Source organism: Oratosquilla oratoria, chromosome 1 (assembly GCF_046742065.1).
Source record: "Oratosquilla oratoria isolate Oo_2021 chromosome 1, ASM4674206v1, whole genome shotgun sequence".
NCBI classification, from domain to species: domain Eukaryota; kingdom Metazoa; phylum Arthropoda; class Malacostraca; order Stomatopoda; family Squillidae; genus Oratosquilla; species Oratosquilla oratoria.
In genome coordinates, this window is record NC_134777.1 from 85599270 (window position 1) to 85626425 (window position 27156).

Consider the following 27156-nt stretch of genomic DNA (forward strand, 5'->3'; position numbering starts at 1 on the left):
ATTTAACATTAGTAGGAATTTTCATTATGGATGGCAAGCCAATATGGCTTGTGCTAGAATGTGGCTTATGGCACCATATTTGTGTCTCTGTGTCAGTGACATGTCATGGAACATGACAAAGGTAGTGCCTATGCGCACTACAAATTTATTTAATAATAATGCTGTGTCACATTTTTGCCAAATTTTGAAGCGTAGGCAAAAACAAATGTCTCTGGACAGCTTTCTAGTGAAAAAGGATTCTAAAGAAAATGCCAGTTGTGCCAATGTTCCTAAAAGATTTAAAGCTAGTGAATCAGTTGAGGGGAAAGAGGGGAATGTCTGTTGAGGAAGGAGGGGAGAAGACAAAAGACAGTGAGTGGAGAATGGTTGTGTATGGATGATGCTGTGATACATGAAAGGGAGTGGGTGGAGGTGTATGTGTGAATGATATTTAGATGCAGCCTGAAGGGATTTTTCCTTATCTTCTCTTTTTCTGCATGAGGGGACAGAGAGGGGGGATTGCCAATTAAATGAAACGGCTTTGCTGTGGATCTGCTGTGTCTTGCTATATTGCCAGGGCAGTGGGTCAGGAACAAGGCCACCACAGGCAGATACAGTCATCCAGGAGCCAAGAAAAGAGGGAGGGGTGGTGAATGGGAGTGGAGTATGTAGGGATGAAATGGGTGGGAGTGGATTTGTGTCTTTGACTTTGGCTACCTCCCTTGTAAGGAGGAAAAAGCCATTAGTATATGTATGTATGAGTCAGTCGAGACCATTACAGCAATCTCCCTTGGTGGAAGATTCTCCTTCACCTCAATAACCCTTCCCCCCCCTTGTCTCTGTCTACCTTGCACCAGGAGCTGTTTTTTTTTTTTTTTTTTTTAATTGCAACAGTATTTAATTTACTTCTATTTTACTTTACTAATTATTTATTCTTTCCCAGGTTCATTTACTGTACATTAAATTTTTTTTATTTTATGCATTAATAATTTAAAAAACTATTTTAGATATTATTACAAATTATTTTGGGTATTTTTTCTTAAGCATGGGACACATGAGTGTTTCACATTACTAGTAAGATTTGGGAACGAATTATGCTCATTAAGTGAGGTTCCATTGTATAATCAGAACACTGATGTTGGCATCCTCGTATGCTAAAGGTTATGGAAAAAATCTTTGGACTATTATTTGTGTATTAATGTGGGACAGTTTCTATGTAACCAGCCGAAAATAGCAGGACGTGGGGAGATATCCAGCTGTCAGTATTCTGTGTGAAAACATAAAACATTAGGTTGATAGAGAGATTTTGGGCCCAGTCCACAGATCTAGTGTCAGCCCCTCAGGGTTAAACCTCCTGATAGAGGTATGGGGTTGACATCTGTCAGTATTTTGTGTGAAAACATAAAACATTAAGTTGATAGAGAGATTTTGGGCCCAGTCCACAGATCTAGTGTCAGCCCCTCAGGGTTAAACCTCCTGATAGAGGTATGGGGGTTGACAGGTTTTGAAAATGGGCAGTTCTGCTGTCTATCTTGCAAAGCCACCACAAGCAGATACCTGTCATTGGCCCCTCACAAAACAGATCAACATGAAGATAAAAGAAGACTGGGTAAAATATACAAACAGATAGAAGAACAAATAACAAACTAATAGGGAAACAAATGGGTGACAGATGGGAGTGGGATAGGTGAGGATGGGTGCATGCCTTGGCTGGCTACATCCCTTTTAAGGGGGAAAGAAGCCATTGGTATATGTAGATAGATAAAATCACAGTAATTTTCTTGGCATTGCCCACTGCCACAATTAAACTTTCTAACCTCCTCTACTAGGTGTCAGACTCTTGGGGTTATATGTCTAGACAGAGGTAAGGCTGTTGACAGGTTTTAAAGATTAGGTGCCAGCGGGATGATTCTCTCTGTCAGTCTTGCAGGGCAACCACATCCAGGCATGGTTGTTGGTCATAATTATATGGTTAAATTAGTCTCACCAACACATAAACAGTTCCTTTTGAGTTCCTAAAATTAAAATGATTATGAAAAATAATTATTTACCTGGACTGTTTATTTTTTTTTTTATCCTCCTCTTCTGTGGCAAAGACATGCACTGTCCCATGATCACTAGATACACACAGTAGAGTGGAATCTTGACTGAAGTTTATACTGAAAGGTAAGATTTTTTTTCAAATAAAACCATTAACTAACCTAGGAGCATTCAATTCAATATTAGTTTTCAAATTATTAATTAAAATTCAACAAATTCTTAATTCTACCATAGGATTTTAGAAAATCTTAATTTTCAAATACTTTATAGAATACTAGAGTACAAAGTGTTTCAAAAAGTGATTTTAACAAAAGAAGCTAAAGCAGTCATGGGAAAGAAAGAAAATTTATATACAAATACAAAGGCCGTATGGACTGGAGTCGCACATCATTTGTGTATGTTGGAGGAAAATCTCTACTTTGGAGGAATAATGCCACTTTTGTACTATAACTGTTCCTTCTTGGGCAAAATCCAGAGACTGGACAGGAGACAAGGATGACCCTTCATCCATGAGGAGCTAAGTTGAGAGGGATACCAATCAATCCACTGCCCCTGGTCTCTCATTCAGACCCATGGCCTCCAGGAAACACTTAGAGAAGAGACTTTGTGTTGCTGTCTGGAGGTCATTGGTATTTACCTAGTTGTATTCTATAGGAAGGGGAGCTATGCTTGTGATGTCCCGTCTTTGTATCTCACAGCATCTATTTTTTTCTAAAATTCATGTATGGTGTTTGTGTGGGTCATTCTCTGTCTTCTGTGTGGTGATTGCATCTGGGGAAGTTTGAATTAGCAATTAGGCTCATTCTATGTTGGTACTGTCTTAATACCACATGGTGTCCTGATGGCAGTCATGCTAGTGTGGTTTTTATCAGATATGGAAGGGTTTTCCCTGTGGGACTTATATCTAGGGGTTGTTCAAGTATTGAATTTAGTGGTCTTTCTTGAATGGCTTGTTTGATAATTTGGGTATGTGCTTGTATGTCTCCAGAGTGAGAAATGAGGAGGTAAGGAGTGGGAGTACAACTGGAGATTGCAGACAGGGCTAATGAAAGAGTTTGGAGATATGGAATGAATAAAGAAAGATTAGCAAGAGAGGTGTGGAAGGCAGAGGTGGACAAAGTGAACTTGAGGGGACGATCAATGATGAGATGGATGGATGGGGTGAAAGGGGCTTTAAGCAAGGGGGGAATGTCTGTTGAGCAAGGAAGGGATGAAGAGGCAAGGGGTAGGGGGTGAGTTGAGTGGTGAATGGCTGTGTATGGATTATACTTTGATGCAGCCTGAAGATATTTTCTCCCCATCTTCTCTCTTTTCTATGTCAAACAAGGAAGTGAGGGGGAAGGGGATGTATTTACCTAGCTGTATTACACGGGAAGGGAGCTATGTTTGTGGTGACCTGTCTTTGTATCTTTCAGCATGAAGTTTTTTCTTAAAATCTTGAATAGTATTTGCACACACTGTTTCTTTATCTAAGTTACTACAGATATCCAGCACTCTGTGTGGGAAGCTATTCTTTTTCCGATCTCTTCTATAGTTATCCTTTTTGAGTTTTTCATTACCTTTTGTTTTTCCGTTGTCATTTTTTGGTAAATCATTCCTATCAAGGATTGCAATTCCTTTCATGACTCTAAATATAGTCAGTAGATCACCTCTTTCTCTTCTCTGCTCCAGTAATGGTAATTCCAATTCCAATAATCTTTGTATGTTAATTTGGAAAGAGCTGGTGCCAACTTTGTCATTGCTCTCTGTATTCTTTCTAGTTTCCTTATATTATTTTTAGTACTGGGTGTCCATAGTGTCACTGCGTATTATAGTTTTGGTCTAATCAATGTAACTAATATTTTATTAATCATTTCTTCATCCAAGTAATCAAATGCCACTTTCATTGACCTTGATAGGTTGAAGGTTTCTCCGACTATTTAAATGCCACTTTCATTGACCTTAATAGGTTGAAGATTTCTCTATTTTGTTTACATGTTTATCCAGTGTCATGTCTTTGCTGATTATTACTCCAAGATCCCTTTATGAGTGTACTTTTTTTATTTCTTCTTCACCAATTTTATAATTTTTTGAAATTCCGTTTTTATTTTTTCCAAACTCCATTATGCTAGACTTCTTGATATTCAAGTTCACTTCCCACTTTTGAGTCTATCTCCAGATTTTGTCCAGGTCTGATTGTAATGAATCACAGTCCTCTTCTGTTCTCACTTTCTTCAATATTTTTGTGTCATCTGTGAAGAAATTCATATAACCTTCAACTTCTTCATCCATGTCATTTATGTATATGGCAAACATGATTGGAGCCAACACTGACCCTTGTGGAACATCACTTATCATTTCTTCCCATTTCGAGTATTTGTCTCTAATTACTATAATTTTCTCCCAGTCAGGAAGTCTTCCATCCATTTTAATAATTTACCTGCGATGCCACCTATTGATTCTAATTTTCTTATTAATTTCTTGTGTGGTACTTTGTCAAATGCCTTTTGTAGGTTTAGATAGGCACAGTCTGCCCATACATCCCTCTCTTGTATTATATCTATTAGTCTCGAGTAGAAGCAGATTATGTTTGTTGTATATTATCTTCCTTGCCTAATTCCAAATTGGTTTGTGTTTAGTATATATTTTTCTTCTAGATGTTTAACACATCTACTTTTTTCTTCTAGATGTTTAACACATCTACTTTTTTCTTCTAGATGTTTAACACATCTACTTTTGATTACTTTCTCACATATTTTAGCTACTGTGCTTGTTAGGGAGACTGGTCTGTAGTTGGATTTTCCTTGTTTCCTCCTTTACATATTGGTACAATGTTGGCATTTTTCCAGTCTTGTGGTACCTTTCCTTCTTTGAGCAAGTATTATATTATAGTGTGTATTTTATCTGTTAATTCTTCTACGCATTCTTTCAGTATCCAATTTGCAATTCCATCCAGACCATTCGATTTTCTGACATCAAGGTTTTTTATTTGGTCACTGATTTCTTTCTTTGTTACAGTTATTTCTTTCATTGGGGTGATTTCTGTGTCTCTATTTGCTCACAGTTAGGTGTGTTCTCAATTGTGAATACTGATTTGAAGTGGTTGTTCATAACTTCTGCCATTTCTTGTTCTTCTCTATATTCATGACTGCCTTGGTGCAGCTTTTCTATTTCTTGTATATTTTTTAGTTTACCATTCACATATCTGTAAAATAGTTTCGGTTGTTCCTTGCATTTTTCTATTATTTCCTTTTCATAATTTCTCTTTTCTTCTCTGCGTATTTTTACATAATCGTTTCTTAGTTTGATGAATGTTTGCCATTTGCTCGTTTTTTTTTTTTTTCTTCTTCATATTTTCCAGGCTTTGTCTCTTTTATCCTTAGCTTCACTACATTTTTTGTTGTACCAGTTCTTTATGTATGTTCTTTCTTGCTTTTGCTGTGGTACATATTTGATCACACCCTCATTATAAATTTCTTTTAGTATATTCCATCCCTGTTTCTTCATTTAGGAATTTTTCCAAGTTTGCATTACGAAAGAATCTTTCAAGTCTCTCAAAATGCATTTTGTTGTACATTGGTCTTCCTATTCTACATTTCTCATTTCTTCTTAGGTCTATTTGCTCTTTTAGTTCAAATTCTATTAGTACATGGTCACTCTTTCCTATTGGTGTTTTGTAATCTATTCTGTCTACAATTTTAGGTTCTGACGTAAGTATTAAATCTAGTCTCAAAGGTTCCTCATTGTTTCTGTATCTGGTATTTTCCTTTATCCACTGAGTCATTGTGTATTCAATTATCATATTGAGTAGCATGCTGCCCCGTATGTCCTCTCCACCCCAAACATATTTTTTTTTTTTGTTAAAATCACCCATAATTACTGTATTTCTCTTTCTTTCAGTATATCAGTTAGTTCATGTTTAGTATCTTCTAACAATTTGGAATGATCATGTTCTGTCCCGGACTGTGTTTTAGGGGGCACATACACTACTTCAACTTTTCTACTTTTCATGTGGTTGTTTTCTATTTCTATAATTGACTCTATATTGTTTTTTCCTTCTGTTAACTTTGTCACATTTAAGTCTTTCTTGGTCAGAAATAGTACTCCCCCTCCTTGTTTTTCCTTTCTATTCTTCATCAAGCAGTTGTATAGACCTTGTCCCACAGTGTTAGGTGGTATTTACCTTTTAGTTTAGTTTCTACTATTATATCCAGTTTTTCTGATGCCAGGTAATCATTTAGTTCATTCAGTCCTGAGATCATTCCATCTATGTTGGTATAGGTTAATTCTAATTTTTTTTCTTTCTCATCTTTTTCTGTCTGCTTTGTTTCTTTTTTTCTGATATACCATTTCTCATTCTCTTCAGTCTCAGTTCTTTTTTTTTTTTTCTTTTTTTTCATTCGCTTAATTTCTAAGCTCCTTTTCTTTTTCTTCATCAATCATTTCTTTCTTTATCCATATATTTTTGTGATTTTCACTATTTGCTAGTTTTGCTGTTCTTGATAGTGCTTCTTCTGTTATCATTTGTGACCTAAGTTTTACTTTTAGTGGCCTATATATATATATATATATATATATATATATATATATATATTTTTTTAGCATCTACCTATTCTATATGTTTCCTTGATTTCTTTATCCAAAGTTTGATCCTCTTCTTGAATCTCCTTCAAAATCTCTTTAGCGATCTTCTTTTCCTCTCTCTCTGATACCAAGGAACATCATGCTTTTCTTTAATACTGTAGATCACAATGCAACTTGATTTTGTACACTGTACCCTTAGTCAAATTTCCTTTCTCTTTAATCACTTGGATTACTGTTTCCTTTGCATTCTCCTTAACTTGTTGTTCCACTATTTCCTTAAAAGATAATTTTTTACTTTCCTGTTCCACCTTCCACTGTTTCTTTATTTCTTGGAAGTCATTTTCTTTAATCTTTTCTTCCACTTTCTCAGTCACTGCCTGTATTTGATCCTTCATCTCTTTCTTTAATGCCTCATTCCTATTCATATCTTCATTTTTCAATCTTATATTTTCTCCCATTATCCTATTCAGTTCCATTTTCAATTCATCTATTTCCCTATTATTTTCTTCATTGGCCTTTCTTAACACCTTCGATACGATGACGCCTACATAGGCGTCATGAGGAGCAAGTGGGTACGCGAGGATGCCGATGCCGGCGTCTTGATTATATTTATTGTAGTTGTACCTGCGTGACCCCCATACTCTGTAAACTGGCTTCATCATATTTTCTATGGTTATCAAAATTCACGGGTGAAAGAGAGAACGAGCAATACAGTGGTGACTTTATTTTTTATAATGCGGGTATTGGCCCCGTCTGGGGTATTGGCTGCTTCTTATTGTGGCAAAGTAGCATGCAGTTCATACTTTAGGGTCTATATGGGGCACCCCTACAGACCAGAGCCACACATCATTTTGTCTATGATAGAGGAAAACTCTGTTCATAAAGAAATGATGACACTTTTATACAAAGGATTTCAAAGGCAGAGCATGCTGACAGGAGACCTTTTGGTCCATATCTAGGTCGGATGCAAAAAAAATCATACATACATACATATACCAAGGATTTTTCCCCCTTCCAAGGGAGGTAGCCAAAAAGGGAAAGGCATAAAAACACTCCCACCCATTTCATCCCTAAATACACTCCACACCCCTCCCACCCTTCCTCTCATCTGAGCACCTCCTGGATGACGGGTCATCCCTGCACCCTGCCCACCGCCCTGGGTCAGAAGCAGTGTCGCAGGACACAGCACATCCACAGCAAGGCCGCATCATTTAATCGGCGACCCCCCCTCTCCGTCCCCCCATTGCATATAAGGAGAGGACGGGAAGAAATCCCTTCGGGCTGCGTCAAAACTCACTCACACACACTACCCCACCCCGCACCCCCCCGCCCAATTCTCCCCATGCAGTCACAACATCATCCATATACAACCATTCTCCACTCACCTCTGTCTTCCGTCCTCTCCCTTCCTTCCTCAACAGACATTCCCCTCTTCCCCAAAGCCCCCTTCACCCCATCCATCCACCTCATCCTAGGACGTCCCCTCATGTTCACTCCCTCCACATCTGCCTTCCATACCTCTTTTACTAGTCTTTCTTCACTCATTCTTTCCATGTGTCCAAACCATCCTAATATTCTTTCATCAACCCTCTCTCCCAAATCCTTTTTCACCCCTGTTCTCCTCCTCACCTCCTCATTTCTCACTCTATCTAGCCTAGTAACCCCCACCATACTTCTCAGACACCTCATCTCAAACACATTCAAACTCCTTCTCTCTTCTTCTCTTATGTTCCACGTTTCTGCCCCATACAGTGCTGTTGGCACAATCACTCCTTCATACAGTCTCCTCTTCGCATCCATTCCCAAATGTCTATTCCTCATTACACTCTTTAAACCACCAAGGCATTTACTCGCTTCTCTCAATCTACATTCTACCTCCACCTTCACTCCACCTTTTCCTGCTACACTTGCACCCAAGTATCTAAAACTATCCACTTCCTCCAGTCGCTCTCCCTTAATGTTCACTTCCAGTCTACTGCCACTTTCACCCCTTGTACATCTCATCACCTTACTTTTACCCACATTTATCTTTAGCTTTCTTCTATCACATACTCTCCCAAACTCTGCCACCAGCTTCCTCAATCCCTCCTCTGACCCTGCCACAAGCACTTTGTCGTCCGCAAACAACAGCTGGCTCACCTCCCACTTTTCTCCATTTTCTTTAACCATCTCCAATCCCTGACTCACTACCCTAGCATTCACCTCTCGCACCACCCCATCCATGTATAAGTTGAACAGCCAAGGCGACATAACGCATCCTTGACGAAGTCCCACCTTTACTTCAAACCACTCACTCTCTCCATTTCCAATCCTAACACATGCTCTACTACTCACATAAAAACTCTTGACAGCTCCCAAAAGCTTTCCTCCTATCCCATAAATCTGCATTACCTCCCACAGTGCTTTTCTGTCTACCCTATCATAAGCCTTTTCCAGATCCATAAAAGCCCAAAAAACATCCTTCCCCTTTCCTATAGCTTTCTCACATATCTGTCTTACCACAAAGATCTGATCTACACAACCTCTACCTGTCCTAAATCCACACTGTTCCTCACCAATTACTCCTTCTGTTCCTCTCCTAATCCTCTCAATTAAGATTCTCCCATAAGCCTTCCCTACTACACTCAACAGGCTAATCCCTCTGAAATTACTACATTCACACTTGTCCCCTTTTCCCTTGTAAAGAGGAACTATACAGGCACTACTCCAGTCCTCCGGTACTCTACCCTCTCTCCAGCAAACATTAAATAATCTCACCAACCAGTCCACCATCACTGAACCTCCCTTTTTCAGACATTCTGCATGACATCCATCCAGACCAGGTGCCTTACCTGCTTTCATCATCTTTACAACTGCCTTCACTTCATCCTTCCTTATTTCTCCTCCATTCTCCTCACTCATCACTCTCATTTTCTTCGTATTTCCCACTGCAGCTATCTTTCCTTCCCTATCCTCCTTCACATTCAGCAACTCCCTAAAATATTCTGCCCATCTTCCCCTCACTGCCATCTCTTCCATTATCAACTCTCCATCTGTACCTTTTACCTTTTCTTCCCTACTTGATTCGCCTCCTCTTCCTCTCTTAATTTCTTTCCAAAACATCTTTTTATTACTTTCAAAATTTTCTGTCATACTCCTACCCCATTTCACATCTGCTCTCCTCTTTGCCTCCTTTACCTTTTGTTTTACTTCTCTTTTCTTTTCTTTGTACGTCTCATATGACTCCCCTGTCCTCTTTTGTAACCAATCTGTGAAAGCTCGCTTCTTCTCTTCTACAACCTTCTTTGTTTCCTCATCCCACCATTCACTACCCTTTCTTCTATTTCCCCGTCCTTCTTGTTCCACACACCATCCTTGCACACTTTAAGACTCCCTCCTTGAACCATCCCCATTCCTCCTCCACACCCATCTCTGCTCTATCCTTTACTCCCTCCCACTCCTCCTTCAGCTTCTTTTCGTACTCCTTCTCCTTTTCCTTTTCATTCAAGGAGTTCACTCTAAGAACCTCCCTACATTTTGTCCCTTTCCTCCTTCTCCATCTATCCTCCACTCTCAACTTACCTTCCACCAAAAAATGGTCTGATATTCCCCCACCCTCTCCCCTTAGCACATGTACATCCTTAACTCTTCCTATCATAATCCTATTTACCACTACATAATCCATTAGCGCTCTATCTACCACCCTTCCCTCCACCACCCTCTCCCATGTGTACTTATGCTTGACTTTCTTCCGAAACACTGTATTTGCTATCATCAACTCTCTTTCTAGACACATTTCCACCATCAACTCTCCACTACGATTCTTTCCTGGAACTCCACACTTCCCAACCACTCCATCGATTGGACCATTTCCCACTCTAGCATTAAGGTCTCCCAGTACTATTACATTGACATTTCTTCCTAAACCCTCTATGCACTCATTTAAATCTATCCAAAAGGCCTCCCTTTCTTCCATGCTCTTCTCACTGCCCGGCCCATATGCACTTACAAAGACCCACATCTCCTTTCCCAGTTTCACCTTCATCCACATTATCCTTGAGGAAACCTCCTTCCACTCCACTATCCCTTTACCTATCTCCTCACTTACTAGAATAGCCACCCCTTCCCTCCCTCGCCCTCTCTTCACTCCTGATAACCTCCCACTTACACTCCCAAACATACACTCACCCTTCCCTTTCAACTTAGTTTCACTCAAAGCCAACACATCCAACTTTCTTCTCACAAACATACTACCTATCTCTTCCCTTTTACTCTCATCTGTACCACATCCACGCACATTAAAAGACCCAAACCTTAGGGTGCTGGCCCGAGGCCCGCCAGCACCCCTTATGCCTTTTCTTTTTGATTTAGGAATTTGCCCCTTGGGGCTACAGGGAGAAGGATGCCTAGTCCCTCTCCCCGTCCCTTTCTTCTCGCCTCTTACGATCCAAGTGGGAAAACTTGGTGGCAGTATTCTTTTCCCCCACCACAGGGAATTCCCCCAATCAGAAAGAGAATACTCAGAGAAATGGTACAGGACAGCAACAAGGGGTTGGGGGACAGCATAACGTAGGGACAGTCATAGTATAAAAGTGTCATCATTTCTCTATGAACAGAATTTCTTCTATCATAGACAAAATGATGTGTGGCTCTGGTCCGTAGGGGCGCCCCATATAGACCCTAAAGTATCGACTGCATGCTACTTTGCCACAATAACAAGCAGCCAATACCCCAGACGGGTAAAAACTATAATAATGTAGATAACAAATAAAATGCATAAATACATGCATAGGTATAGTTAAATAATAAACAAACAGGTAAATAGTAAATAATAATAAATTGACATATAACTGATAATAAATGAAAATCAAACAGACAAATGATAACAAAACAAAAACAAATAACATAAAATAAATTATAATCATTACAGCATCTTGCTTAGGTGTTTATCTAAATGATTCTTAAAGCTTCGAACTGAACTACATTGCACTGCCTGTGCAGGAAGTTTATTCCATTCATTAACTATACGGTTGGCAAAGTTGTTTCTACCTACTTCCAAATTGAATCTATTTCCGGACAGTTTGAGACCATTGTTTCTTGTCTGATTCTCATTCAATGTGAAAATTTTGTCACTTTTGATGTGGTCAATTCCCTTTAAAATCTTAAAGACCTGTATCAAGTCACCTCTGAGTCTACGCTTTTTTAGGGAAAACAGATTCATATGCTTTAGTAGATTCTCGTATGATTTATTTTTTATATTTGGAATCAGTTTTGTGGCTCGCCGTTGTACTTTTTCCAGTCTGTCAATGTCTTTAATGATATTCGGTGACCAAACGGAAACAGCATATTCCAAATGTGGACGAACTAACGATTTATATACAGGTAAACGTCGACTTACGATGGCCGCGACTTACGATTGTTCGACTTTACGATGACGACGACGACGATATGATAATTTAACCCCTTCCATACGGTGCCGCACACGTAGGCGTCATGAGGAGCAAGTGGATTCGCGACGCTGCCATATCGGCGTCTTGATTATATTTATTGTAGTCGCCCCTGTGTTTTTACATTCTCTCAAATGTGCCCTAAATCCCATTTTCTGTGGTTTTCAAAATTCGCGGGTGAAAGAGAGAACGATCGATATAAGCGGTGACTATATTTTATGATGCGAGTATTATTACGTCACGTCGTACGGCTGGCATTGGCTGCTGCCCGCGAGATTTAAGTTCCGTACTGAAAATACATATTATAGTGTTTGAATATGGTAAAAAGGATAAAAATAATTAAATAAACTACTGTACATGTTTAATAGGCTATATTCAGTATCTCTGGTGGTTAATATACAGGTAGGCTAGGTTCAGTGACCACGGAAAAGAGTGGGGATCGACTTACGATGAGATCGTCTTACGATGGCTCTATCGAAACCTAATGCCATCGTAAGTCGACGTTTACCTGTAGCTTGTTAATGAGTGATGGGCTTTTGAAATCAAAAGATCGTGCAATGAGTCCTAGAATCTTACTTGTTTTCTCAGCGGCTGAAATACATTGCTTGGATGATTTGAGGTCGTTACTGATAATTAGGCCGAGATCTTTTTCACTATCCACTTTTTTTATGCTGTCCCCCAACCCCTTGTTGCTGTCCTGTACCATTTCTCTGAGTATTCTTTTTCTGTGGTGGGGGAAAAGAATACTGCCAACAAGTATTTCCACTTGGATCGTAAGAGGCGAGAAGAAAGGGACGGGGAGTGGGACTAGGCATCCTTCTCCTTGTAGCCCCACAGGGGACATTCCTAAATGAATAAGTAAAGGCATAAGAGGGTCTGGGAGTTTTCCAACCAGCACTCTAAGGTTTGGGTCTTTTAATGTGCGTGGGTGTGATACAGATGAGAGTAAAAGGGAAGAGATAGGTAGTATGTTTGTGAGAAGAAAGATGGATGTGTTGGCTTTGAGTGAAACTAAGTTGAAAGGGAAGGGTGAGTGTAAGTTTGGGAGTGTAAGTGGGAGGTTATCAGGAGTGAAGAGAGGGCGAGGGAGGGAAGGGGTGGCTATTCTAGTAAGTGAAGAGATAGGTAAACATGTAGTGGAGTGGAAGGAGGTTTACTCAAGGATAATGTGGATGAAGGTGAAACTGGGAAAGGAGATGTGTTTCTTTGTAAGTGCATATGAGCCTGGCAGTGAGAAGAGTGTAGAAGAAAGGGAGGCCTTTTGGATAGATTTAAATGAGTGCATAGAGGATCTAGGAAGAAATGTCAATGTAATAGTACTGGGAGACCTTAACCACTTCGCTACGGGACTTAAATCTCGCGGGCAGCAGCCAATGCCAGCCGAACGACGTGTCGTAATAATAATCGCATCATAAAATATAGTCACGGCTTATATCGATCGTTCTCTCTTTCACCCGTGAATTTTGAAAACCACAGAGAATGGGATTTAGAGCAGATTAGGGAGAATGTAAAAACACGGGCGACTACAATAAATATAATCAAGACGCTGTTATGGCAGCGTCACGAATCCACTTGCTCCTCATGACGCCTACGTCTGCGGCACTGTATGGAAGGAGTTAATGCTAGGGTAGGAAATGGTCCAATCGATGGAGTGGTTGGGAAATGTGGAGTTCCAGGAAAGAATCGTAGTGGAGAGTTGATGGTGGAAATGTGTCTAGAAAGAGTTGATGATAGCAAATACAGTGTTTCGGAAGAAAGTCAAGCATAAGTACACATGGGAGAGGGTGGTGGAGGGAAGGGTAGTAGATAGAGCGTTAATGGATTATGTAGTGGTAAATAGGATTATGATAGGAAGAGTTAAGGATGTACATGTGCTAAGGGGAGAGGGTGGGGGAATATCAGATCATTTTTTGGTGGAAGGTAAGTTGAGAGTGGAGGATAGATGGAGAAAGAGGAAAGGGACAAAAGGTAGGGAGGTTCTTAGAGTGAACTCTTTGAATGAAAAGCAAAAGGAGTACGAAAAGAAGCTGAAGGAGGAGTGGGAGTGAAGGATAGAGTAGAGCTGAGTGTGGAGGAGGAATGGGGATGGTTCAAGGAGGGAGTCATAAAGTGTGCAAGGATGGTGTGTGGAACAAGAAGGACAGGGGGAAATAGAAAGGGTAGTGAATGGTGGGATGAGGAAACAAAGAAGGTTGTAGAAGAGAAGAAGCGAGCTTTCACAGAGTGGTTACAAAATAGGACGAGGGAGTCATATGAGAGGTACAAAGAAAAGAAAAGAGAAGTAAAGCAAAAGGTAAAGGAGGCAAAGAGGAGAGCAGATGTGAAATGGGGTAAGAGTATGACAGAAAATTTTGAAAGTAATAAAAAGATGTTTTGGAAAGAAATTAAGAGAGGAAGAGGAGGCGAATCAAGTAGAGAAGAAAAGGTAAAAGGTGCAGATGGAGAGATGATAATGGGAGAGAAGGCAGTCAGGGGAAGATGGGCAGAGTATTTTAGGGAGTTGCTAAATGTGAAGATAGGGAGGGAAAGATAGCTACAGTGGGAAATGTGAAGAAAATGAGTGTGATGAGTGAGGAGACTGGAGGAGAAATAAGGAAGGATGAGGTGAAGGCAGTTGTTAAGATGATGAAAGCAGGTAAGGCACCTGGGCTGGATGGATGCCATGCAGAATGCCTGAAAAAGGGAGGTACATTGATGGTGGACTGGCTGGTGAGGTTATTTAATGTTTGCTGGAGAGAGGGTAGAGTGCCAGAGGACTGGAGGAGTGCCTGTATAGTTCCACTTTACAAGGGAAAAGGGGACAAGTGTGAATGTAGTAGTTTCAGAGGGATTAGCTTGGTAAGTGTAGTTGGGAAGGCTTATGGGAGGATCTTGATTGAGAGGATTAGGAGAGGAACAGAAGAAGTAATTGGTGAGGAACAGTGTGGATTTATAAAGGACAGGTAGAGGTTGTGTAGATCAGATCTTTGTGGTAAAACAGATATGTGAGAAAGCTATAGGAAAGGGGGAGGATGTTTTTTGGGCTTTTATGGATCTGGAAAAGGCTTACGATAGGGTAGACAGAGAGGCACTGTGGGAGGTTATACAGATATACAGGATAGGAGGAAAGCTTCTAGGAGCTGTCAAGAGATTTTATGAGAGTAGTAGAGCTTGTGTCAGGATTGGAAATGGAGAGAGTGGTTCAAGGTAAAGGTGGGACTTAATCAAGGATGCGTTATGTCGCCCTGGCTGTTCAACTTATTCATGGATGGGGTGGTGCGAGAGGTAAATGCAAGGGTAGTGGGTCAGGGATTGGAGATGGTTAAAGAAAATGGAGAAAAGTGGGAGATGAGCCAGCTGTTGTTTGCGGATGACACTGCACTTGTGGCAGGATCGGAGGAGGGATTGAGGAAGTTGGTGATAGAGTTTGGGAGAGTATGTGATAGAAGAAAGCTAAAGATAAATGTGGGTAAAAGTAAGGTGATGAGATGTACAAGGGGTGAAAGTGGCAGGAGACTGGAAGTGAGCATTAAGGGAGAGCGACTGGAGGAAGTGGATAGTTTTAGATACTTGGGTGCAAATGTGGCAGGAAAAGGTGGAGTGAAGGTGGAGGTAGAATGTAGATTGAGAGAAGCGAGTAAATGCCTTGGTGGATTAAAGAGTGTAATGAGGAATAGACATTTGGGAATGGATGCTAAGAGGAGACTGTATGAAAGAGACTGTGTTTTAGAGAAAGTGAAACAGGATGCATATGACAGTTTGTGGGTTGAGTTAACCCAAACAAATGGACAAAAAATGAATATAGGTGTAATATATAGGCCAAAGACATTATCATTAGCAGACGACAAACTGTTATTTCAAGAACTGTCTAGTTTCTGCAACCGGGATTTATTGATAATGGGTGATTTCAATTTTACTGACATTGATTGGATGACCCTTGAACATGGCCATATAGGTAGTCGCTTGATTGATTTTCTTGGTGACAATTACTTAATTCAGCATGTAAAAGAGCCCACAAGATATGGAAACTTACTCGATTTATTGATCACTAGCCGCGAAAGCATGGCAACTGATGTAGAAGTCGGTGAATCTGTTGCAAATAGCGATCACAACTTAGTCAGATTCAAACTCCTAAACAATTTTAGAATAGATACTTGTGCTTCTAAAATACACGATTTCAGTAAAGCTCAGTTCATAGAACTACGTCAGGAGCTTCAGCTTACAGATTGGGAGGAAAAATTAAACGAAAGGCCTGTAGATCAGATGTGGGAAATATTTCAAAATACGCTCACTAAGATGATTCAAACTTACATTCCTTTTAAGGACAGACGTCCCCCAAATCAGGCTCGCCCAAAGTGGCTCAACAAAGAAACTGAAAAAAGTATTGCTAAAAAGAGACAGGCTTATAAGAAATATAAGTGCTCGGGTGCATCTAATGACTATGAAAGTTATGTATCAATACAGAGAGATTTAAAAAAGACAATAAGAAAAAGAAAACGACAATACGAAATGAACATCGCTGAGAAATCCAAAGAGAATCCCAAAGAATTCTATAGTTACATTAGAGATAAAAAGGTTGTTAGGAATCACATTGGTCCACTATTATCTGCTGACGGTCAACTTGAATATTCAAATGAAGGAATGTGTAATCTCTTAAACAATTATTTTAGCTCGGTATTCGTAAACGAAACACCTCAAAGTGAATTCCAAACTGAAACCTGTGAAAAGTCTGGGGTAAACTTACTCACTACGGTAAATATAACAAAAGAAACAATTAAAAGGTGTATAGATAAACTCAAAGTTAATAAAACACCAGGGCCTGACGGTTGGCATCCAAGAATCTTAAAGGAAATGAAAAATGAGATTGTTGTTCCATTAGAAATTATTTTCAAGAAATCCATCATATCCGGAGATGTCCCAAGAGAATGGAAGCTAGCTAACGTTACTCCCATATTCAAAAAAGGTGACAAAAAGAAACCAAATAACTATAGGCCTATTAGTTTGACTTCGATCGTAGGAAAAATAATGGAAACTATCATCAGAGATGCTATCGAATATCATTTAGAAAGTAACCGTTTGATAAATGATAGCCAACATGGTTTCAGACGGAAACGTTCTTGCGTGACTAACTTACTCGAATTCTACAACACTGTTGTCTCGAATTATGACAAAAGAAACAATATAGATTTAATATATCTAGACTTTGCAAAAGCTTTTGATACCGTCCCACACGAAAGACTACTTACTAAATTAGCTTTGCATGGAATAAGTGGTAGCCTATTAGGTTGGACTAGTAATTGGTTGAAAGGTCAAAAACAGAGAGTTGTTTTAAATGGAAAAACTTCTGGATGGAAAAGTGTTGCAAGTGGAGTTCCTCAGGGTTCCGTTCTTGGGCCACTTCTATTCATAGTATATATAAATGATATAGACCATGGACTAAAATCTACTGTTTCCAAATTTGCTGATGATACAAAACTGTGCGGAGTGGCAAATGATCACTCAAACCAATTAGATATTCAAGAAGATTTAGATAAATTACAGCAATGATCTGAAAAGTGGCTAATGAAATTTAACACAAGTAAATGCAAGGTAATGCACATAGGTAAAAATAACAGCAAGTACGATTACAAGTTATTTGGAAATTCGTTAACAAAAGTGGATAGTGAAAAAGATCTCGGCGTAATTATCAGTAACGACCTCAAATCATCCAAGCAGTGTATTTCAGCCTCTGAGAAAGCAAATAAGATTCTGGGATTGATTGCGCGATCTTTTGATTTCAAAAGTCCATCACTCATTAACAAGCTATATAAATTGTTAGTTCGTCCACATTTGGAATATGCTGTTTCCGTATGGTCACCGAATCTCATTAAAGACATTGACAGACTGGAAAAAGTACAACGGCGAGCCACAAAACTGATTCCAAATATCAAAAATAAATCATACGAAAATCGACTTAAGCACATGAATCTGTTTTCCCTAAAAAAGCGTAGACTCAGAGGTGACTTGATACAGGTCTTTAAGATTTTAAAGGGAATTGACATCAAAAGTGACCAAATTTTCACATTGAATGAGAATCAGACAAGAAACAATGGTCTCAAACTGTCCGGAAATAGATTCAATTTGGAAGTAGGTAGAAACAACTTTGCCAACCGTGTAGTTAATGAATGGAATAAACTTCCTGCACAGGTAGTGCAATGTAGTTCAGTTCGAAGCTTTAAGAATCATTTAGATAAATACCTAAGTAAGATGCTGTAATTATTATAATTTATGTTATATTATTTGTTTTTGTTTTGTTATAATTTGTCTGTCTGATTTTCATTTATTATTAGTTATATGTCAATCTATTATCATTTACTATTTTCCTGTTTGTTTGTTATTCAACTATACCAATGCATTTATTTATGTATTTTAATTGTTATTTACATTATTATAGTTTTAATTTATTATTAATATGATTTTTTTTTTTTTGCATCCGACCTAGATATGGATCAAAAGGTCTCCTGTCGGCATGCTTTGCCTTTGTAATCCTTTGTAATCCTTTGATTGTGCCAACAGCACTGTATGGGGCAGAAACATGGAACATAAAAGAAGAAGAGAGAAGGAGTTTGAATGTGTTTGAGATGAGGTGTCTGAGAAGTATGATGGGGGTTACTAGGCTAGATAGAGTGAGAAATGAGGAGGTGAGGAGGAGAACAGGGGTGGAAAAGGAGTTGGGAGATAGGGTTGATGAAAGAGTATTAGGATGGTTTGGACACATGGAAAGAATGAGTGAAGACTAGTAAAAGAGGTATGGAAGGCAGATGTGGAGGGAGTGAACATGAGGGGACGTCCTAGGATGAGGTGGATGGATGGGGTGAAGGGGGCTTTGGGGAAGAGGGGAATGTCTGTTGAGGAAGGACGGGAGAGGACAGAAGACAGGGGTGAATGGAGAATGGTTGTATATGGATGATGTTGTGATTGCATGAGGTGGAATGGGTGGGGGGATGGGGGGTGAGGTAGTATGTGTGAGCAAAATTTGACGCAGCCCGTAGGGATTTCTCGTCTTCTTTTATGCAATGGGGGGACGGAGAGGGGGGGGTCACCGATTTAATGAAGCGGCCTTGCTTTGGATGTGCTGTGTCTTGCGACACTGCTTCTGACCCAGGGCAGTGGACAAGGTGCAGGGATGACCCGTCATCCAGGAGGTGCTAAAATAAGAGGGAGGGTGTAGGGGTGTGGAGTGTATTCAGGGATGGAATGGGTGGAAATGATTTTATGCCTTTTCCTTTTTGGCTACCTCCCTTGTAAGGGGGAAAAAGCCTTGGTATATGTATGTATATGTATTATGACGCAACATCGCACGTCTGACAGTTAATGCTGCCCGTGAGATTTTGGCCCGGAGTGAAGGGGTTAATATGGTTACTTCTTAATATATACTTTTGCATTCACTTTTCAGTTCAATCATTTCATCTAACAATTCATTTGTTTCTCTATTTCTTATATTCTTAAACCTGGGTTCTCTATCTGTGTCTATCCTTCTATACATATTGCTATCGTCTCTACTGAACCCCAAGAAGACATTTCTATCAAACCTTTGGTATGTCTTTAGGGTCTTGTTCAGACACATTTTTTTTTTTTTTTTTTTAATCACACCAAGTGTACTTACATCAAGATATCTCTTTGCAGTTTCCTTTTCTCTAAATCCTTCGTTTATTTCATCCATTGTTGGCACTGATCATGCAAAAAGAATAATTGAACGAAGATACAAAGATTACATTTTCAGTCACATTAACTACAATACTCCCTTCCTGTTTGTAAACAACCAGGCAGTGGTTGGTTCCAAAATCGTTCCAAAATCTTTCTTCGGCAACTTGCTAAATAGTGGTTCGGAGCGTATATTTGGGACGTCCTTCTTCGATCGCTGCTCGTGTGTGTATTTACCTAGTTGTAATATACGGGAGAGGAGCTATGCTCGTGGTGACCCGTCTTTGTATCTCTCCGCATCAAGTTTGATCTTAAAATCTTGTATAGTGTTTGCACATACTGTTTTATTGTCTAATTTGTTCCATGTATTTATCGCTCTGTGTGGGAAACTGTTCCTTTTCAAGTTTTTTCTATAACTATCTTTTTTCAGTTTTTTTCTGTGTCCTCTCATTTTACCGTTGTCCCACACTAACAGGTCGTTCCTGTCTAAAACTTCCATTCCTTTCATTATTCTGTAGATAGTCAGCAAATCTCCTCTTTCTCTTCTTTGTTCCAGAGTTGGTAGGTTCAATTTGGATAGTCTTTGCTCATATGTTAGTTCGGCGAGAGTCGGTGCTAGTTTGGTTGTCGCTCTTTGTAATCTTTCTAGTTTCTTAATATTCTTTTTGGTACTGGGTGTCCAAAGTGATGCTGCATACTCAAGTTTTGGTCTTATTAGTGTAGTTAGTATTTTCTTTATCATTTCTTCATCCATATAAGCAAATGCCACTTTGATTGACCTCAATAAGTTGTAGGTTTCTCCGAATATTTTATTTATATGCTTATCTGGTTTCATGTCCTTTCCAATCATCACTCCAAGATCTTTTTCCGAGTTTGCTTTTTTCATTTTTTCTTCCCCAATTCTGTAATCTTTTGATATTCTGTTTTTACTCTTTCCAAATTCCATTATACTGCATTTCTTTATATTAAATTTTACTTCCCACTTTTGAGTCCAATTCCATATCGTGTCCAGATCTTGTTGCAATGAGTTGCAGTCCTCTTCCGTTTTTACCTTCTTAAGTAATTTTGCATCATCTGCAAAGAAATTCATATAGCACTCCACGCCTTCATTCATGTCATTAATGTATATGGCGAACATGGTCGGGGCCAGTACTGATCCTTGCAGGACACCGCTTTTTACTTCTTCCCAGTTGGAGAATTTTTCTCTAGGAGTGGTTGTGTATTTACCTAGTTGTATTATACAGTAAGAAGAGCTATGCTCATAGTGACCCATCTTTGTATCTCACAACATCTAGTTTGTTCTTAAATTCTTGTACGGTGTTTCACACACTACTGTTTCGTCAATTTTTTTCCAGACATCCACCATTCTGTGTGGGAAACTATTTTTTTTAGATCTCTTCAATAACTATCCTTTTTTTGAGTTTCTTTTCTCTCAAGGACTTCCATGCCTATCATGTTTCTGTAAATGGCCAATAGATCTCCGCTTTTTCTTCTTTGTTCCAGGGTTGGTAGTTTCAGTTTGGACCTTTGTATATCAATTTTGAAAGTGTTGGTGCTATCTTTGTCATTGCTCTTTCGATTCTTCCTAATTTCCTTATATTCTTTTTTTGTATGGGTGTCCATAGTGTCACAGCATACTCCTATCTTGGTCTTATCAGTGTAACTAGTATATTTTTTACCATTACTTCATCCAAGTAATTAAAAGCCACCTTTATTTATGTTAGTAAATTGTAGGTTTCTCTAACTATTTTGTTTATATGCTTGTCTGGGGACATGTCTTTGGTAATAATTACTCACAAGTCCTTTTCAGGGCTAACTTTATTTACTTCCTTTGTACTACTTTAATATTGTCCTGATATTCTTTTTTTTTTTTTTTTTACTTTTTCCAAACTCTAATATACTACATTTCTTAATGTTGAAGTTCACTTCCCACTTTTGGCTCCATTCCCAGACTTTGTCCAGGTCTGTAGCAATTCAGTCTTTTCCTGTACATTCAACCCTCGATTTAGCAGACCTCGAATTTGCAGAATTTCGATTTAGCAGACAAAAAAAGTGCGTCCGGTGCACGCCGAAACCTAATGGCGTGGTTCAATCTCTTCTTTATATGTAATGTACATCATTATACATATATACTATAGCTTTTTATTACATATCTAATACATATGTGCTCACCGAAACCTGACGGAAAATTTTCTACGTAGCGGACTTATGTCCAATAGGTGTCTGGTAGTAACATATGTGCATGCTGAAACCTAATGGCGTGGTTCAATTTCTTCTTTATATGTAATGCACATCATTATACATATGTACTGTAGCTTTTTATTACATATCTAAAACGTATGTGCACGCCAAAACCACAGACAATTTTCTACATAACGGACTTATGTCCGATAGGTGTCCAGTAGTAACGTATGTGCATGCCAAAACCTAATGGCATGGTTTAATTTCTTCTTTATATGTAATGTACATCATTATACATATGTACTGTAGGTTTTTAAAACATATTATGCATGTGCACGCCAATACCTAACAGACAATTTTCTACGTAATGGACTTATGTCCGGTATCCAGTATTGGTAACGGATGGACCCAATTTTCAAATAACAGACTTTGGCAAATAACGGACAAGGGTCTGCACGCATTTGTCCGTTAAATTGAGGGTAATGCATACTTACTTTCTTTACTAGTTTTCCATCGTCTGCAAAGAAGTTCATATAACATCTATGTCATATATATATATATATATATATCAAACATTATCAGAGCCAATACTGAACCCTGTGGGACTCCACTTACCATTTCTTCCCAGATTGAGTTTTTATCTCTAAATACCACTCTCATTTTTCTCTTATGAAAGAACTCTTCCATCCATTTCAATAATTTTTCTTGTACACCTCCTGTTGTTTTGAGTTTTCTTAATAATTGTTTTGTGTGGTACATTATCAAAATCTTTTGTAAGTCCAGAAAAGCACAATCTGCCCATCCAACCCTTTCTTGCATTATATCTATTAACCTTGAATAGAAACAAATCAAGTTTGTGGCATTTAATCTTCCTTGTCTAAAACCAAATTGTTTTGGATTCAGTATATTGTTCTCCAGATGTTTAGTCCATCTACTTTTGATGACTTTTTCACATATTTTAGCTATTGTACTTGTAAGGGAGACTGGTCTATAGTTTGTTGGGTCTTCCTTGTCTCTCCCTTTATATACTGGCACAATATTGGTACTTTTCCAGTATTGTGGTACCTTTCGTTGTTTGACTGAGCAATTTATTATCTTATATATTTTGTCCATTAGTTCATCTATACATTCTTTTAGTATCCAGTTTGCAATTCCGTCCAGGTTGTGTGATTTTCTGACATCAAGATTCATTATTTGGTCCCTTATTTCTTTCTGTGTCACAATTATTTCCTTCATTGGGGGGGGATCTTTCTCCCTTTCTATCATCCCAAGTTTATTTTAATTTGTGAATACAGATTTGAAATGTTTGTTAATAATTTCAGTTATTTCTATATCTTCTATATATTACATATGCCCTTGATGTAGTTTCACTATTTTCTATTTATTTTTCAATTTACCATTTACATATGTGTAGAATAATTTAGGTTTTAGGTTGATCCTTACATGTGTCTATTATGTCTTTTTAATAGTTTCTTTTTTCTTCCCTGCCTATTTTTACACATTCATTTCTTAGCTTAATATATATTTGCCACTTTCCCATTTTTTTTCCATCTTTTCCAAGCTTTGTCTTTTTAATCTTTTGCCTCACTACATTTTTGTACCAGCACTTAATGTATACTTTTTCCTGTTTTTGTTTTGGTATGTATTTACCAGGAAAGAAACCATCCTGTCTGGGGTATTGGCTGCATGTTATTGTGGCAAAGTAGCATGCAGTTGATACTTTAGGGTCTATATGGGGTGCCCCTATGGACCAGAGCCACACATCATTTTGTCTGTGATAGAGGAAGACTGTTCATAGAGAAATGATGAGACTTTTATTATACTATGACTGTCCCTCTGTTATGCTGCCCCCCAACACCTTGTTACTGTCCTATACCATTTCTCTGATTATTCATTTCCTATTTTCGCCTACCCTGTGGTGGGGGAAAAGAATGCTACCACCAAGTCTTCCCACTTGAGTCATAAGAGGCGACAAAAAACGGGATGGGAATAGGATTAGGAGTCCTGCTACCTGTTATCCCAAAAGGGGGCATTCCTAAATAAAGTAAAGGCATAAGAGGGTCTAGGAGTTTTCCAACCAGTACCCTAAGGTTTGGGTCTTTTAATGTGCGTGGATGTGGTACAGATGAGAGTAAAAGGGAAGAGAAAGGCAGTTTGTTTGTGAGAAGAAAGATGGATGAGCTGGCTTTGAGTGAAACTAAATTGAAAGGGAGGGGCGAGTGTGAGTTTGGAAGTGTAGCTGGAAGCTTCTCAGGAGTGAAGAGGGGACAAGGGAGAGAAGGGGTGGCTATACTAGTAAGTGAAATGATAGGTAAGCATGTGGTGGAGTGGAAGGAGGTTTCTTCAAGGTTGATGTGGATGAAGGTGAAGCTGGGAAGGGAGATGTGGGTTTTTGTAAGTGCGTATGGGCCTGGTAGTGAGAAGAGCGTAGAGGAAAGGGAGGCTTTTTGGGTAGATTTACATGAGTGCATAGAGGGATTAGGGAGAAATGTCAATGTAGTTGTATTGGGAGTCCTTAAAGCTCAGGTAGGAAATGAACCAATAGATGGAGTGATTGGGAAGTGTGGAGTTCCAGGTAAAAATTGTAGTGGAGAACTGATGGTGGAGATGTGTCTTGAAAGAGAGTTGACAATAGCAAATACAGTGTTTAAGAAGAAAGTCAAGCATAAGTACACATGGGAGAGGGTGGTGGATGGAAGGGTGGCAGATAGAGCATTAATGGACTATATAGTGGTGACCAGGAGTATGGTAGGAAGAGTTAAGGATGTACATGTTCTATGGGGAGAGAGTGGGGTGAATATCAGATCATTTTCTGGTGGAAGGTAAATTGAGAGTGGAGAATAGGTGGAGAAAGAGGAAAAGGGCAGAAGGTAGGGAGGTACTTAGAGTGAACTGCTTAAATGAGAAACAAAAGGAGAATGAGTATAAGAAGCTGAAAGAGTGGGAGGGAGCAAAGAATAGAGTAGAACTAGAAGTGGAGGAGTGGGGATGGTTCAAGGAAGGAGTCATAAGGTGTGCAAAGATGGTGTGTGGAACAAAGAGGGCGTGAGGAAATAGAAGGAAGGGTAGTGAGTGGTGGGATGAGGAAGCAAAGAAATGTGTAGAAGAGAAGAAGCAGGCACTCATAGATTGGCTACAAATTAGGATGAGGGAATCGTATTAGAGGTACAAAGTAAAGAGAAGGGAAGTTAAGCATAAGATAAAGGAAGCAAAGAGGAGAGCAGATGTGTAATGGGGTAAGAGTATGACAGAGAATTTTGAAAGTAATAAAAAGATGTTTTGGAAAGAAATTAAAAGATGAAGAGGAGGCAAATCAAGTAGGGAAGAAAAGGTAAAAGGTGCAGATGGAGAGATGATAATGAAAGAGAAGGCAGTGAGAGGAAGGTGGGCAGATTATTTTAGGGAGTTGCTAAATGTACAGGACAGGGAGGGAAAGGTAGTTGCAGTGGAAAGCACTACGAAAATGAGAGTGATGAGTGAGGAAAATGGAGGAGAAATTGGGAAAGATGAAGTGAAAGCAGCTGTTAAGATGACGAGAGCAGGTAAGGCACCTGGTCTGGATGGATGCCATGCAGAATGTTTGAAAAAAGGAGGTACAGTTATGGTGGACTGGCTTCTGAGGTTATTTAATGTTTGTTTAAGAGAGGGTAGAATGCCGAAGGACTGGAGGAGTGCCTGTATAGTTCCGCTTTACAAGGGAAAGGGGGGACAAGTGTGAATATAGTAGTTTCAGAGGGATCAGCTTGTTGTGTGTGGTTGGGAAGGCTTATGAGAGGGTCTTGATTGAGAGGATTAGGAGAGGAGCAGAGGGAGTAATTGGTGAGGAACAATGTGGTTTTACGACAGGTAGAGGTTGCGTACATCAGATTTTTGTGGTAGGACAGATATGTGAGAAAGCTATATGAAAAGGTAAGGATGTTTTTTGGGCTTTTATGGATTTGGAAAAGGTTTACGACAGGGTAGACAGGAAGGCACTGTGGGAGGTATTGCAGATATATGGGATAGGAGGAAAGCTGTTCAGAGCAGTCAAGAGTTTTTGAGAGAGTAGTAGAGCTTGTGTTAGTATTAGAAATGGATAGAGTGAATGGTTTGAGGTAAAGGTAGGACTTTGTCAGGGATGTGTTATGTTACCCTGGCTGTTCAATCTATACATGGATGGGGTGGTGCGAGAAGTGAATGCAAGGGTAGTGGGGCACGGGTTGGAGATGGTTAAAGAAAATGGAGAAAAGTGTGAAATAAGCAAGTTGTTGTTTCCTGATGACACTGTACTTATAGCAGGATCAGAAGAGGGATTGAGGAAGTTAGTGACAGAATTTGAGAATGTGTGTAAAAGAAGGAAGCTGAAGATAAATGTGGGCAAAAGTAAGGTGATGAGATGTACAAGGGGAGAGAGTGACAGCAGGCTGGAAGTGAGCATTAAGGGAGAGAGACTGGAGGAAGTGGATAGTTTTAGATACTTGGGTGCGAATGTGGCAGGAAAGGATGGAGTGGAGGTGGAGGTAGAATGTAGATTGAGAGAAGCAAGTAAATGCCTTGGTGGATTAAAAACTGTAATGAGAAATAGACATCTGGGAATAGATGCTAGGAGGGATTGTGCCAACAGCACTGTATGGGGCAGAAACATGGAACATAAGAAAGGAGGAGAAGAGGAGTTTGAATGTGTTTGAAATGAGATGTCTGAGAAGTATGATAGGGGATACTAGGTTGAATAGCAGTGCTGTGGAGTCAGAGTTGGAAGCAAATAAGGGGTCCCAGGAGTCAGAGTCAGAGTCGGTAAAGTTATACAGACTCCAACTCCAGTTAAATTTACTTTATTACTGAAAAGTGATTAATTGTCAAGATGAAACTATAGTCTCCCCTTAGTTTTTCTATGAACTCATTTTTCCTCAAAATTATATACATGTACTTTTAATAATGATGGATTCGATAAATGTATTAAGTCCCTCTAATTTGACACATTTATGTAATCCATTTCCTCTTGATTTTAAGTGCATGAAATTGAGAAAATGAGCTATAGTTAGATTAAAGGGGACACTATATTTTCTTCTCGGCATATGGATGATAGTCCAATATACATCATATGTTTTAATTTCAAATGTTACAGATATTTAATCGATTATCCTATCTTTTTCAGGAAATATTTCATTTTTTCACATCTAAAAAGTTACTGAAATTCAGATCATAAATCCCCTTCCAAAAATACAAGAATGGCAAAAAAAGTTCCAACAAAGTCGGAGGTCTGAATACTTTAGTCACAGCAGATGGAAAATATTATCATTGTCAGTGTATCATAGATGATGATGAT

General features: G+C 39.1%; 1 protein-coding gene across 4 annotated transcripts in view; it reads right to left on the reverse strand.

Annotated features, from left to right (window-relative positions):
* Positions 1-27156, reverse strand: part of LOC143019305 (WD repeat domain phosphoinositide-interacting protein 3) — a 250845-nt gene that overhangs the window by 60783 nt on the left and 162906 nt on the right. For 3 of the 4 annotated variants that reach the window (XR_012965816.1, XM_076174961.1, XM_076174999.1), the window contains exon 6: positions 2031-2138. The exons of the other annotated variant lie outside the window; for it this stretch is intronic. Coding sequence is in view for 2 of the 3 variants with exons in the window: in XM_076174961.1 (XP_076031076.1) it covers positions 2031-2138 (108 nt within the window). In the remaining variant the exon portion in view is untranslated. The remainder of the gene's footprint in view (positions 1-2030; positions 2139-27156) is intronic. 4 annotated transcript variants of the gene reach the window in all.